Below are 12878 nucleotides of genomic sequence, written 5' to 3'. Positions count from 1 at the left end.
TTAATTTAACCAATTATGTCTGCAATGACTCGTTCCCAAATAAGGTCGCATTGTGAGGTACTGGGGTTAGGACTTCAACATATCTTTTTAAGGGACATAGTTCAACACATAGCAATGACTTTAGAAAAATAAGGCTACATTTACAATAATGTATATTTGGGAATGTGTAATTCTCATAGGTATAAGCCCCATTTTAGGCTTAATAGTGTGGTCGGAATAGAGTGAGAGAAACCTGGCAGTAGAACACAAAGAGATTTTCTTTTTTTTCCTTAATCTTTGGAGTCAGAGCACCAAACATAGAGTTAGAAGGATACACCAATTTAAAAGCACAAAAATGATGCCAGGTGCAAAGTTCTTAAGACATGGGGGGAATTGCAATGGAGCTATGTCCATGAACTTAACATCCGGATGTAGATTTTCCAAAGAAAAACACCCACCAATAAATACATAGAGAGACTAACATGTATCCACTGAACCTGTCTGCTGAGGCCAGAATGTCCAGGCAGGTATTGCCTTGTTTGACATGAGTATAGTCATAAAAACTCATGCATGGACTCCGTGACCAATATTGCAGACTCAGAGGGAGGTAGGAAGGGACAGCACCAAATAGAAATAGGAGAAAAATCTTGTTTGGTAGCGATCTACTACAAGTTCCAAAGAGACTATCTGCAAAGGTTTGGCATCCTACAGAGCCCAAGGCATTATTAGCACTTGAAAAAAAGTGAAATAGTGTTTCTGAAAGAACAGTGTGTGGATAGCCTGGGACAGAATCATTTTTTGTGTGGTCAAAATGGTAAGGCCTATCTTAGTAAAGAAGAATTTTAAGAGTGAAACAAGGAAATTAGCTTTTAACAAGATCCTGCATGATTCTTATACTAAATTCAAGTAACCAGAGCAACAGAAGGAAAAGAAAAGAAAAAAAAAAAAGGTAACAAATTAAAGTCAATACTAAGGCAAATTGACAATGGTTACACAAAACATCTTTGTATTAATCAAAATTGTTATAGTCTGACTACCAAACTAGTCTAGAATTGAAGAAAATAATTGTATTATAGAAAAACTATTAAAACAATTCACCAAACCAATGTAAAAAAAAAATCCCCAAAAGGTACCATCAATTTGATAGAATCAAGATAGGTTTTTGAAAGCAATCAATATCTGTCCACTCCTGATAGGAGTTTTAGTAAGATATAAATGTTTATTGCAATTCCAGGGTTGACAATATAATTATTGCTAAAGCACAAGAGGCCTTCTAAGAATGCATACCATAGTTGATATTTTTTCTTCAATAAGTGCTAGTCAGCATAACAACAATTAAATGTAAATAAAAATATTGGAGATTTTTAGATGATATGATTGTCTGTCTAGAAAACCCAAGCAATAAACCTGGAAAAAGAAGTATTATTGCATATGAAGGAATTCAACATGGTAGCTATTTACAATACTAAAACCAAAAGTTAAAGGTTAGAACAAAACACTTTAAAAATAACAACCAAAATTATAAAATACCCAGAAATAAATGTCACAAAGAATATGCAGGGTCTATGCAAATCAAACAATAAAACGTGGACCAATAGAAAGCTAATATTACTAAACAATGAAAACGTGTCAATAGGAGAACATACCACCTAGTAATTGTAATTCCATTTTATTTTTTTATTAAATACAATTATAATTCCACTATTGCACCTGGATAAATGTGACTAAAACTGTGGGATTCTGGGGAAGGTCCAGAAAGAGTGCATTAAGTTGACCTATTTGGATGGAGGTAAATTCAGATAAAGTTAGATGGAGGAGAGAGTTCAGAAGAACAAAAGGAAGGAACGAAGGACAGAAGGAAGGAAGGAAGGAAAAAGGAAGGAAGGTAGGAAGGAAGGAGAGAAGGAAAAAAGGGAAAGCACATTTAAATCTGGAAAAAGAAATATGAAGAGAATATTAAAATAAATTAAAATCATGAAAAAATTAGGAAGGATAAACACTAAACTCTACTAAGTCCCTGAGTATTAGAGAACTAACACTAACTGGCTTTGATTCTCGGAAAAGTTGTTATTAAAAAATAAAAGAAAGCTCTGCTCAATATCATGAGGAGTTAACTTAAAGGTCATTTTTCTGTACCTGAGAAAAGACATGGATCCAAAAGTATTTTGCTTTGTATGTTAGCTTTAGCTTTAAAAAATACCCTTTGTATAAACTTATGCTTTAATGTCTTATGTTCCCTGGTGATCATACTGTCTCAGAGATCACTAGATTAATTAATAGTTTTACTTCACATAATATTATAATGAAGAGGGAATCTAGAAGTCATTTAATGAGAGAATTTATCTAATGCAACATTGTCTTTACCTCAGGAAAAAAACAAATAGTCACAGCATTTCAAGGTGTTATCTAGTCTTTGGTACATTTATATATATTGGAGAGCTCTTCACTTCACAATGATGGCCATTTCAAAATTGGGTAATCTCATTCCTAATTCTATTTCTCTATGATTAATCTTATACAATAGAGCATCATATTATGAATCATCTCATTTTAATAATGATGGCCACTGCAATATTTAAAGACAGCTATTCTGTTACTGCTAACTCTTCATATTTAGGCTAAACATTTCCAGTTCTTAAACTTGTCCTCATATAAGATGCTTTCCAGATTCCTCATTATTTTGCATAAGGCTTTAAATGACCTAATTTTAGTTAAACCTCTGTTGTTTAGTTAAACCCAGTACTGAACTTCAAATATTATTGTAAGAATGGACTAATAGTCTTATAAATTTGATGACTCTAGAGCAAATCTGCATGGCCTTTTGCTGAATTACTTGCATAATAGCCATATGTCCTTTCAAAATTGCTTTTATATCCATAGCAGATTTGAAATAATTTAGTTTGATATCAATATTAGAGTTACTTTATTTAAAATGAACTGCCTTTTCAGCCAAAAAACAAGGAAAACAGACTCAGTGATGGATTTCTAAGATCTACTGGAGTTCTGTGTCTCTATGTGTGTGTATGCACTTTTGTAGCATGTATGTTTATGTATGTGTAAGCATGCATACGTAAGTGTTTTGCTAGAGGATATTGCAATTTTTTAATTGAAGTATAATTGACATACATTATATTAGTTTCAGGTGTAAGCATAATGATTTGACATTGGTATACATTGTGAAATGATCACCACAATAAATCTACTTTCCGTTTATCACCATACATACTTACAAAGAATTTCTTTTCTTGTAATGAAAACTTCTAGGATTTATTTTCTTATCAACTTTCAAATTTGCAATACAATATTATTGACTATAGTCACCTTGCTGTACATTACATCCTATGACTTATTTTAAAACTAGAATTCCACTTATATTTGTAATCTAAAAAACAAAACAAATGAAGAAACAAAATGGAACAAAACTCAGAGATATGGATAACAAAATGGTGATTGCCAGAGGGGATAGGGCTTGGGAGGTGCAAAATAGGTGAAGGGGACTAAGAGTTACAAAATAAAGTTTCTAGTTTATAAAGATCACATTGTCAAAATTTTGTGATATTAGGAAAAATGAAATTAAGTCTGTGTAAACATTAAAGTGCTTTCTTAGCTGTTTTGGAAACATAAGATAAGTGTATTTGAGACCATTTAATTAAGAAAATTTCAAATAAAAAATAACATTTCAAATGATTATTAATAAATCATCATGAACATAATATTTCTTTTCACCTAGTATTTTGAAAATATTAATTATGTCATCATATGAGAGAAGTTTGCTGGAATTTAGGGAGAAAGCAAATGTATTTATTAGCATGCTACTACTTTTTAGACTGTTGGTATTATTGTATTGTAGATTAAATATGTAATATTCAGTTCCTTAATTTTTTGTCTGGTTTATAACCTAGCTATGTTGACTTTAACATTCTACATGTTGTTACTACTCCTTTGTTGATCCATGTATATTTTAATACAAACTTAAATAAATAAAGAGGTAAAATGTCCCATAATGTGGTGTCCCAAATAGGCTCAAAATGGATGGAAAGGCTTTTTAAAAATAGATTTTCAGGCTGGTCCCTTAAGATTCTGATGCAGCATATCGGGTGGTGGTGTTCAAACTGGATTCTTCAAACACCTAATTGATTCTAATGACAGAGAAAAAACTTGGGAAAACACTGACTCAAAATTATTCCAAAGACACATATTATTGCTGTTTTGAATTATCTATACCATTCATTACATCCGGTAATACCGATAATTGAATTAAATATATATGATATTTGAACTTATTCTATGTTTAGAATTAGAAAGTAACTGCTTCTCTCCAAAAAATTCAGTATTTTTACTCATTTTTCATTTTCTGTAGTGGGGATTCACTCAAAGTATATAATGCATTAAATAAAATTATTTTAAAATGTATTCATCTTTAGATTAATTATATTTTTATCTTTGGCTTGCAGGGTACAAGTTGAATTCTATATGAATGAAAACACATTTAAAGAGAGACTAAAGTTATTTTTTATCAAAAACCAGAGATCAAGTAAGTCATTCATTTTATTCTCATGTGTATATGTTTGTACATATTTGCCTAAAAAAATTCAGCCGTGCAATCCTTTTGCAAAATATCTTTTATGTAGAATAAATATGATAATCTTTTCTGCCAGGCAGTAAAAGTTTAGAAAGCTATAGATGTTACATTTGGTGGTGTTAGGATTTTTGAATATCTGTAATTCCCCAAATCCCACATCAATAAGCAGACTTGTGAGAGGACCATGTGGATTAGTCGAGACATTTAGGAAAATAATTTAAATGTGGGTCCCCTTATTTTAACTGTGAGGGATCCTGAGAAGGCTCTGACCAAACGGGAATAATTGTCTGATTTATTGAGGAAGAGTTTAATGCTTCCCAATCATGCCTGATAACAAGGGTTTTCTGAAATGTACAGATTACTAGCACCCTTCTCTGGAGATTTTGAATCAGGAAGTGTAGGCCTCAGCTCAGAGTTTCACACTCCACTAATTCTTCTCATCAGATAAATTTGGGAAACATTTCAACTTCAAGAAGACATGAAATTGGCGTAGTCACTGACCTAAGACCATTCAAGGCTGATATGTCAGTGATACTTGTCGCCTCCCTATAATGCCACATATTTTTAAAAAGCCATATATAATGAGTCAATATGTAATTTTTCATGTGATTATTGCTAAAATGTCAGCAAACAATGGAGAAGTCTATATTATGGATTTGTGTAGACTTTTTGTTCTTTTTGACCCTGGAATCTTCTTGGGGTGGTCTAGATTAAGTTGTGTCTCTATAGGTTCAAAGAGAAAAGCCCAAGTTGTGGAAGGTTATCCAAATACCGAGGGTAGGGACTGTTTCAGTATATAAGGCACACTGGTTAGAGATTCTTAATGGCAAGTTAGCTGCAGAGTTAAGGCTAATCATAGCTAATGCCTTTCCAGCCTGGTTGTTTAGCATTTCCAAGGAAGTCCCACCAACAAGTATTACCTAAAGTGGCCACATCATCATCTGAATAGGTTTTCTTGATTTTAATACTAACAATGCTCTTTCCAGGCCAGAAAAGATAGATGCATTATTTGAATACTTCACCAGCAGCTAACTTTGATTAAATAGTCATTTGAGTAGACCAGTTCTATAAACCCAGGGCAATTTCATTAACAGTTTAAAAGACTTTATAAAGAAGCTAACCCATAAAATGTACCTAGCATTTTAATAGGGAAACCTAGGAAAAATTACACAGTTAATAAGCATTAACCTTTTACTGTTAAGAAATATTACTTCAAGTACACTCATATATAGCAGAGTAAAAAAAATGACATTTCATTTCCAGATTTTATTAAATAATAATTATAAGAAGAACTTTCTGAAAATTTTATTCATAATGCATGAATCAGATACCACCTGATAATTACAGGAAAGGTAAGGCTTCTATTAATCAGACTTTAGGCATATTTTGCTTATTGTTAATTGCTCTTCTTCATCATCAAGTATTATAGGCTGCATAACTGTGACCTACACAGTTTTATAGATACATACATAGCAGTCTTAATACCCCCAAATATCAAAGATTTCATTGATATTCAACCTAAAGTCAAAAGTGAGTTTCAACTGGTCGAACTAAAAAGTGTGTGTGTATGCATGTATTTTCCAGCAAATGCTATTATGACTCTTCTACAATTATATAATTACTAATCGAGAGTACATATATAATTATATACATGATTATAATTTCTCTATAATCAAATCCACAAGGTGTTCTGAAAGTAAAAGATTTATAAACTATCTGATGAAATTGTAAGTGGCTAGGTTTTCTAGCTAGCTAAAATTTATTCCAAAATTCATGGATATAAAAATTGCTTATGCTTCTAAGAATATTTGCACCAATTTTGATTGGAAATGATTTTTGTGGCTTCTGAATGCTCAAACCTAGATTTATTCTTGGGTATAATATTCATTGCCATTTTCAGTGCATACAATCTGTCAATGTCAGTTTTTGTTTAAATATTTAGCTAATTAAAATTCAGCTACCTAAAATTTAAGAGTTTAGACAATTATGGTATTATAGTTTCTAAATACAATTTAAGTTCTGTACTTAAAGTTTTTATTTTTGACAATTTTTTTTGGTCCTTCATGAAATAAGTTCAAATAAAAATTAAATTTTTGTTTTTTGTTTAAAGGTCTAAGAATTCGTCTATTCAATTTTTCTCTCAAATTATTAAGCTGCTTATTATACATAATCCGAGTGCTACTAGAAAACCCTTCACAAGGAAATGAATGGTAAGGTGTCTTTGTCCAAACTTCAACAATATTCTTTTTATTACTTTGAAATGGATTATAATTTAATTTATTTTTATTTTTATTTCAATATTTTATTTAAATTAAAGTTAGTTAAAACATAGTGTAGTATTAGTATCAGAGGAATAATTTAGTGATTCATCACTTGATACAACACCCAGTGCTCATTACAAGTGCCCTCCTGAATGCCCATCACCCATTTACCCCAACCCCCAACCCACCTCCCCTCCAGCAACTCTCAGTTTGTTCCCTATAGTTAAGAGTCTCTTACAGTTTGCCTAAAAATATTTATTTATTTATTTATTTATTTATTTATTTATTTATTTATTTATTTAGAAAGCAAGGGGAAGGGCATAGGGAGACAGAGAGAATCTCAAGCAGGCTCCACGCTGAGCACAGAGTCCATCCTGGGGCTTTATCTCATGACCCTGAGATCATGACCTGAGCCAAAACCAACACTCAGACGCTTAAAGGACTGAGTGAGCTACCCAGGTGCCCCTCTTTCTCTGTTTTTATCTTATTTTTCCTTCCTTTCACCTATGTTCATCTGTTTTGTTTCTTAAATTCCATATATGAGTCTTTCTCTGACTGACTTATTTTACTTAGCATAATACACTCTAGCTCCATCCACGTCATTGCAAATGGCAAGATTTCATTATTTTTGATAACTGTGTAATATTCCATTTGGAATATATATATATATATATATATATATATATCACTCAATTTATCCGTTCATCAGTCAATGGACATTTGGGCTCTTTCCATATTTTGGCTATTGCGGATAGTGCTGCTATAAACATTGGGGTGCAGGGCCCTTTTAAATAATTATTTTTTATCCTTTGGATAAATACCTAGTAGTGCAATTGCTATTCTCATTGCAGTTTTAATTTGCATTTCCCTGATGCTGAGTGATGTTGAACATTTTTTCATGTGTCTCTTAGTCATTTGTATGTCTTCTTTGGAGAAATGTCTGTTCATGTCTTCTTCCCATTTCTTAACTGGATTTTTTTGTTGTTGTTTTTTGGGTGTTGTGTTTGATGAGTCCTTTATAGATTTTGGATACTAGCCCTTTATCTGATATGTTATTTGTGAATATCTTCTCCCATTCTGTAAGTTGCCTTTTAGTTTTGTTGATTGTTTCCTTTGCTGTGCAGAAGTGTGCTAGCAAGAAGTTGCTGTGGTGAGGTCAAAGAACTTGCTGCCTGTGTTCTCGCTAGGATTTTGATGGTTTCCTGTCTCACATTTAGGTCTTTCATTCATTTTCAATTTATTTTTGTGTATGGTTTAAGAAAGTGGTCAGTTTCATTCCTCTCCATGTGGCTGACCAATTTTCCCAACACCATTTGTTGAAGAGACTGTCTTTTTTTCCATTGGATATTCTTTCCTCCTTTGTCAAAGATTAGTCGACCATATAGTTGTGGGTTCATTTCTAGGTTCTCTATTCTGTTCCATTGATCTATGTCTTTGTCTTTGTGCCAGTACCATACTGTCTTGATGACTACACCTTGTAATATAGCTTGAAGTCCAGAATTGTGACACCTCCAGCTTTGCTTCTCTTTTTCAACATTACTTTGGCTGTTCTGGGTCTCTTCTGGTTCCATACAAATTTTAGAATTGTTTGTTCTAGCTCTGTGAAAAATGCTGGTGTTATTTTGATAGGGATTGCTGAATGTGTAGGTTGCTTTGGGTAGCATAGACATTTTAACAATGTTTGTTCTTCCAGTCCATGAGCATGGAATGTTTTTCCATTTCTTTGTGTCTTCCTCAATTTGTTTCATAAGTGTTCTGTAGTTTTAGGGTACAGATCTTTTACCTTTTCGGTTAGGTTTATTCCTAGGTATCTTATGGTCTTTGGTACAATTATAAATGAGATTGATTCCTTGATTTCTCTTTCTGCTGCTTCATTATTGGTGTATAGAAATGTAACAGACTTCTGTGTTGGTTTTATATCCTACAACTTTGCTGAATTCCTGTATTAGTTCTAGAGATTTTTTGTTGGAGTCTTTTGGGTTTTCTACATAAAGTATCATGTTGTCTGCGATGAGTGAAAGTTTGACTTCTTCTTTGTCATTTTGGATGTCTTTTATTACTTTTAGTTGTCTGATTGCTGAATCTAGGACTTCCAGTACTATGTTGAACAACAGTGGTGAGAGTGGACATCTCTGTTGTGTTCCTGACCTTAGGGGAAAAGTTCTTCATTTTCCTCCATTGAGGATGATGTTAGCTGTGATTCTTTCATATATGGCCTTTATGATCTTGAGGTATGTTCGTTCTATCCTTACTTTCTTGAGGATTTTTATCAAGAAAGGATGTCGTGTTTTGTCAAATGCTTTTTCTGCATCTATTGAGAGGATCATATGGTTCTTATCCTTTCTTTTATTAATGTGATGTATCACCTTGATTGATTTGCAGATATTGAACCACCCTTGCAGCCCAGGAATAAATTCCACCTGGTCATGGTGAATAATCCTTTTAATGTACTATTGGATTCAATTAGCTAGTATCTTGTTGAGAACTTTTGCGTCCATGTTCATCAAGGATACTGATCTGTAATTATCCTTTTTAGTGGGTTCTTTGTCTGGTTGGAATCAAGGTAATGCTGGCCTTATAAAATGAGTTTAGAAGTTTTCCTACCATTTCTGCTTTTTGGAACAGAAGAATAAGTATTAAGTCTTCTTTAAATATTTGGTAGAATTCCCCTGGGAAGCCATCCGGGCCTGGACTCTTGTTTGTTGGGAGATTTTTGATTACTGATTCAATTTCTTTGCTGGTTATGGGTCTATTCACAGATTTACTCTTTCTGATTCAGTTTTGGTAGTTATAGTTTCTAGGAATTTATCCATTTCTTCCAGATTGCCTGATTTGTTGGTGTATAATTGTTCCTAATATTCTCTTATAGTTGTTTGTATTTCTAAGGTGTTGATTGTGATCTCTCCTCTTTCATTCATAATTTTATTTATTTGGGTCCTTTCTCTTTTCTTTTTGTTAAGTCTGCCTTGGTGTTTATCAATTTTGTTAATTCTTTTAAAGAACCAGTTCCTGGTTTTGTTGATCTGTTCTACTATTTTTTTGGTTTCTATATCATTTATCTTTATTATTTCTCTTCTGCTGGATTTAGACTTTATTTGTTGTTGTTTTCCCAGCTCCTTTAGATGTAAGTTTAGGCTGTGTATTTGAGACTTTTCTTGCTTTTTGAGGAAGGCCTGTATTGTTATATACTTACCTCTTAGGACTGCCTTTGCTGCATCCCAAAGGTTTTGAACTGTAATGTTTTCATGTTCATAGACTTTCATGTATTTTTTAAAATTTTTCTTTAATTTCCTGGTTGATGCATTCATTCTTTAGTAGGTATCTATGGTCTTTCCAAATGTTTTCCTATGATTGACTTCAAGTTTCATAGCAGTGTGGTCTGAAAATATGCATGGTATGATCTCAGTCTTTTTGTAGTGGTTAAGGCCTGATTTGTGACTTAGTATGTGATCTATTCTGGAAAATGTTCCATGTGTACTCAAAAAGAATGTGTATTCTGCTGCTTTAGGATGAAATGCTCTGAATATATCTGTTAAGTCCATCTGGTCCAGTGTGTCACTGTTTTCTTGTTGCTCTTCTGCTTAGATGATTTGTCCATTTCTATGAGTGAGGTGTTAAAGTCCCCTACTATTATTGTATTATTATCAATGAGCTTCTTTAAGTTTGATATTAATTGACTATTTATTTGGCTACTCTCACGTAAGGGGCATAAATATTTACAGTTGTTAGATCTTGTTTGATAGACATTATTATGATTTATACCCTTTTCATCTCTTATTACAGTCTTTGGTTTAAAATCTAGTTTTTCTGACATAAGTATGTCTACTACAGCTTTCTTTTGATGTCCATTGGCATGATAAATGGTTCTCCATCCCCTCACTTTCAATCTGGAAGTATCTTTGTGTCTAAAATGAGTCTCTTTTAAGCAGCATATTGATGGGTCTTATTTTTTTTTATCCATTCTGATACCATATGCCTTTTTATTAGAGATTTTCGTCCTTTACATTGAGTAATTATTGAGAGATATGAATTTAATGCCATTGTATTACCTGTAATGTCATTGTTCCTGTAGATTGTCTCTGTTCCTTTCTATTCTTTGTTGCTTTTGGACTCTCTTTTCCACTCAAAGGGTCCCCTTTAATATATCTCACAGAGCTGGTTTAGTGTTCACGAACTCCTTTAGTTTTTTGCTTGTCTTGGAAACTCTTTCTCTCTCCTTCTATTCTGAATGACAGCCTTGCTGGATAAAGTATTCTTGCTGCATATTTTTCCCATTTAGCAATTTGAAAATTTCCTGCCATTCTCTTCTGGCCTGCAAGGTCTACTGCTAACCTTATGTGTCTTCCCTTGTAGGATAAGGACCTTTTGTCCCTAGCTGCTTTCAGAATTTTCTCTTTATCTTTGTATTTTGCAAGTTTCACTATGATAGTCGCAGTGTTGAGCTGTTTTTGTTATTTTGAGGAGAGTGCTCTGTGCGTCTTGGACTTGAATGCCTGTTTCCTTCCCCAGATCAGGGAAATTCTCAGGTATAATTTGTTCAAGTAAATCTTCTGCCCCCCTTTCCTGTTCTTCTTCTTCTGGGGCTCCTATGATATGGATATTATTTTACTTAATGGAATTTCTGAGTTCCCTAAATCTAACTTCATGATCTAGTAGTTTTCTTTCCTTCTTCTTTTCAGCTTCATTATTTTCCATAGTTTTATCTTCTGTATCACCTATTCTCTCCACTGCTTCTTCCATCCTCATTGTGATTATATCCAGTTGGTTCTGCATTTCAGTTATAGCACTTTTTATTTCAGCCTGACTAGTTTTTAGGTCTATTATCTCTGCATCAAGGATTTCTCTGGTATCCTCTATGCTTTTTTTTTCAAGCCCAGCTAGTAGTTTATGACTGTTGGTCTAAATTCTTGTTCAGATATATTGCGTATATCTGTTTTGAGCAAGTACCTGGTTATGATTTCTTCTTGACCTTTCTTTTGGGTAAAATTCCTCCATCTTGTCATTTTGGCTAAGTTTCTGTCTTTTGTGTGTTTTGAAAGCTTGTTATGTGTCCTGCTACATTAAAAAGGGGTCATACACTCTGCAGGGCCTGACACTTCAGGAAGTGTTTCTGGTGTATGCATGTGCATGTGCACTCTACTATTGCAGTTTGTCTGCTCTTTCCCACTGGTCAGTCTTCTACAGAGTTCCTCTTTGCTTGCAGTGGGGAGTGCTTGGACCTTTAACTAGATGTGCTTTGATTTGCTTGTTAACATAAGTCTGGAAAAAAGAAAAAAAGAAAAACAATGCCTGATCAAAAAAAAGAGAGAGAGAAAAAAGGAAATGAAAAATCAACAAACAAACAAACAAAAAACTATAAGCCTGATTCCAAAGGGGGGAAAAAAAAAAGCAAAGCCTGGTCCTATTTCCAGCAGAAACTGCAGAGTGATCAGTAGCCTTGGTGTATGTAGGGTGCTGCCTGTGGTAGGTGGTATTCTGGGGGAGACACCTGCTGCGCTGGCTCAGAGTCAGACCTACCCCAGGAAATATGCACTTGCCAGGCACAGGGGGGCAGGGTTTGGTGTAAACATATTCTGCCTCCACTGGGGGCCACTGTGTTGCTCTCTGAATTTCCACATATTGGTGGCAATGGGGAAAATGGTGCCATGACACTCTTTCGTCCCAGACAGGGGATCCCACACTCCCTGCTCGTCCCAGACAGGGGATCCCACACTCCCTGCTGTTTAGGAAGCCCTCACAGAATAGTGAGATCTGTGCCTGGTCCTACACCTCCCCTGCATTTTATCTCCAAAGATAAATTGGAGATAAAAGTCTCAAGACTCCAAATCTTAAAGGACCTGGCACAGTGGGGACCTACCCTCCCCACTGTGACACTCATTACCCCTGCTCCCAATCCATGGTCCAGAGAAGTTTTCTTCTTGTGCGAACTCAATGTTGCACTCTCAATCCCTCTCTCTTTCTCTCCCTTTTCTCTCTCCACAGAAAGGGTTCCTTCCTTTCTGTGGCACTGCAGTTTTTCTCTCACCCAATTCACTTCCATGCACCTGGCACCTGGC

The 12878-nt window shown here is 34.1% G+C and overlaps 1 protein-coding gene across 4 annotated transcripts in view; it reads left to right on the top strand.

The window, feature by feature from the left end:
- KCNT2 (potassium sodium-activated channel subfamily T member 2) overlaps nucleotides 1–12878 on the top strand; it is a 371985-nt gene that overhangs the window by 99448 nt on the left and 259659 nt on the right. For all 4 annotated transcript variants that reach the window (XM_025892310.2, XM_025892309.2, XM_025892308.2 and 1 more), the window contains exons 2-3: nucleotides 4434–4513; nucleotides 6672–6771. In XM_025892310.2, the coding sequence (XP_025748095.1) occupies nucleotides 4434–4513; nucleotides 6672–6771 (180 nt within the window). The remainder of the gene's footprint in view (nucleotides 1–4433; nucleotides 4514–6671; nucleotides 6772–12878) is intronic.

The sequence above is a fragment of the Callorhinus ursinus genome, unplaced genomic scaffold, assembly GCF_003265705.2.
Source record: "Callorhinus ursinus isolate GAN/ISIS: 27379988/994484 unplaced genomic scaffold, GSC_fseal_2.0 scaffold54, whole genome shotgun sequence".
Taxonomy (NCBI): Eukaryota; Metazoa; Chordata; class Mammalia; order Carnivora; family Otariidae; genus Callorhinus; species Callorhinus ursinus.
The sequence above is the reverse complement of the archived record's forward strand: the minus strand, read 5'-3'. Positions and strand labels throughout refer to the sequence as shown.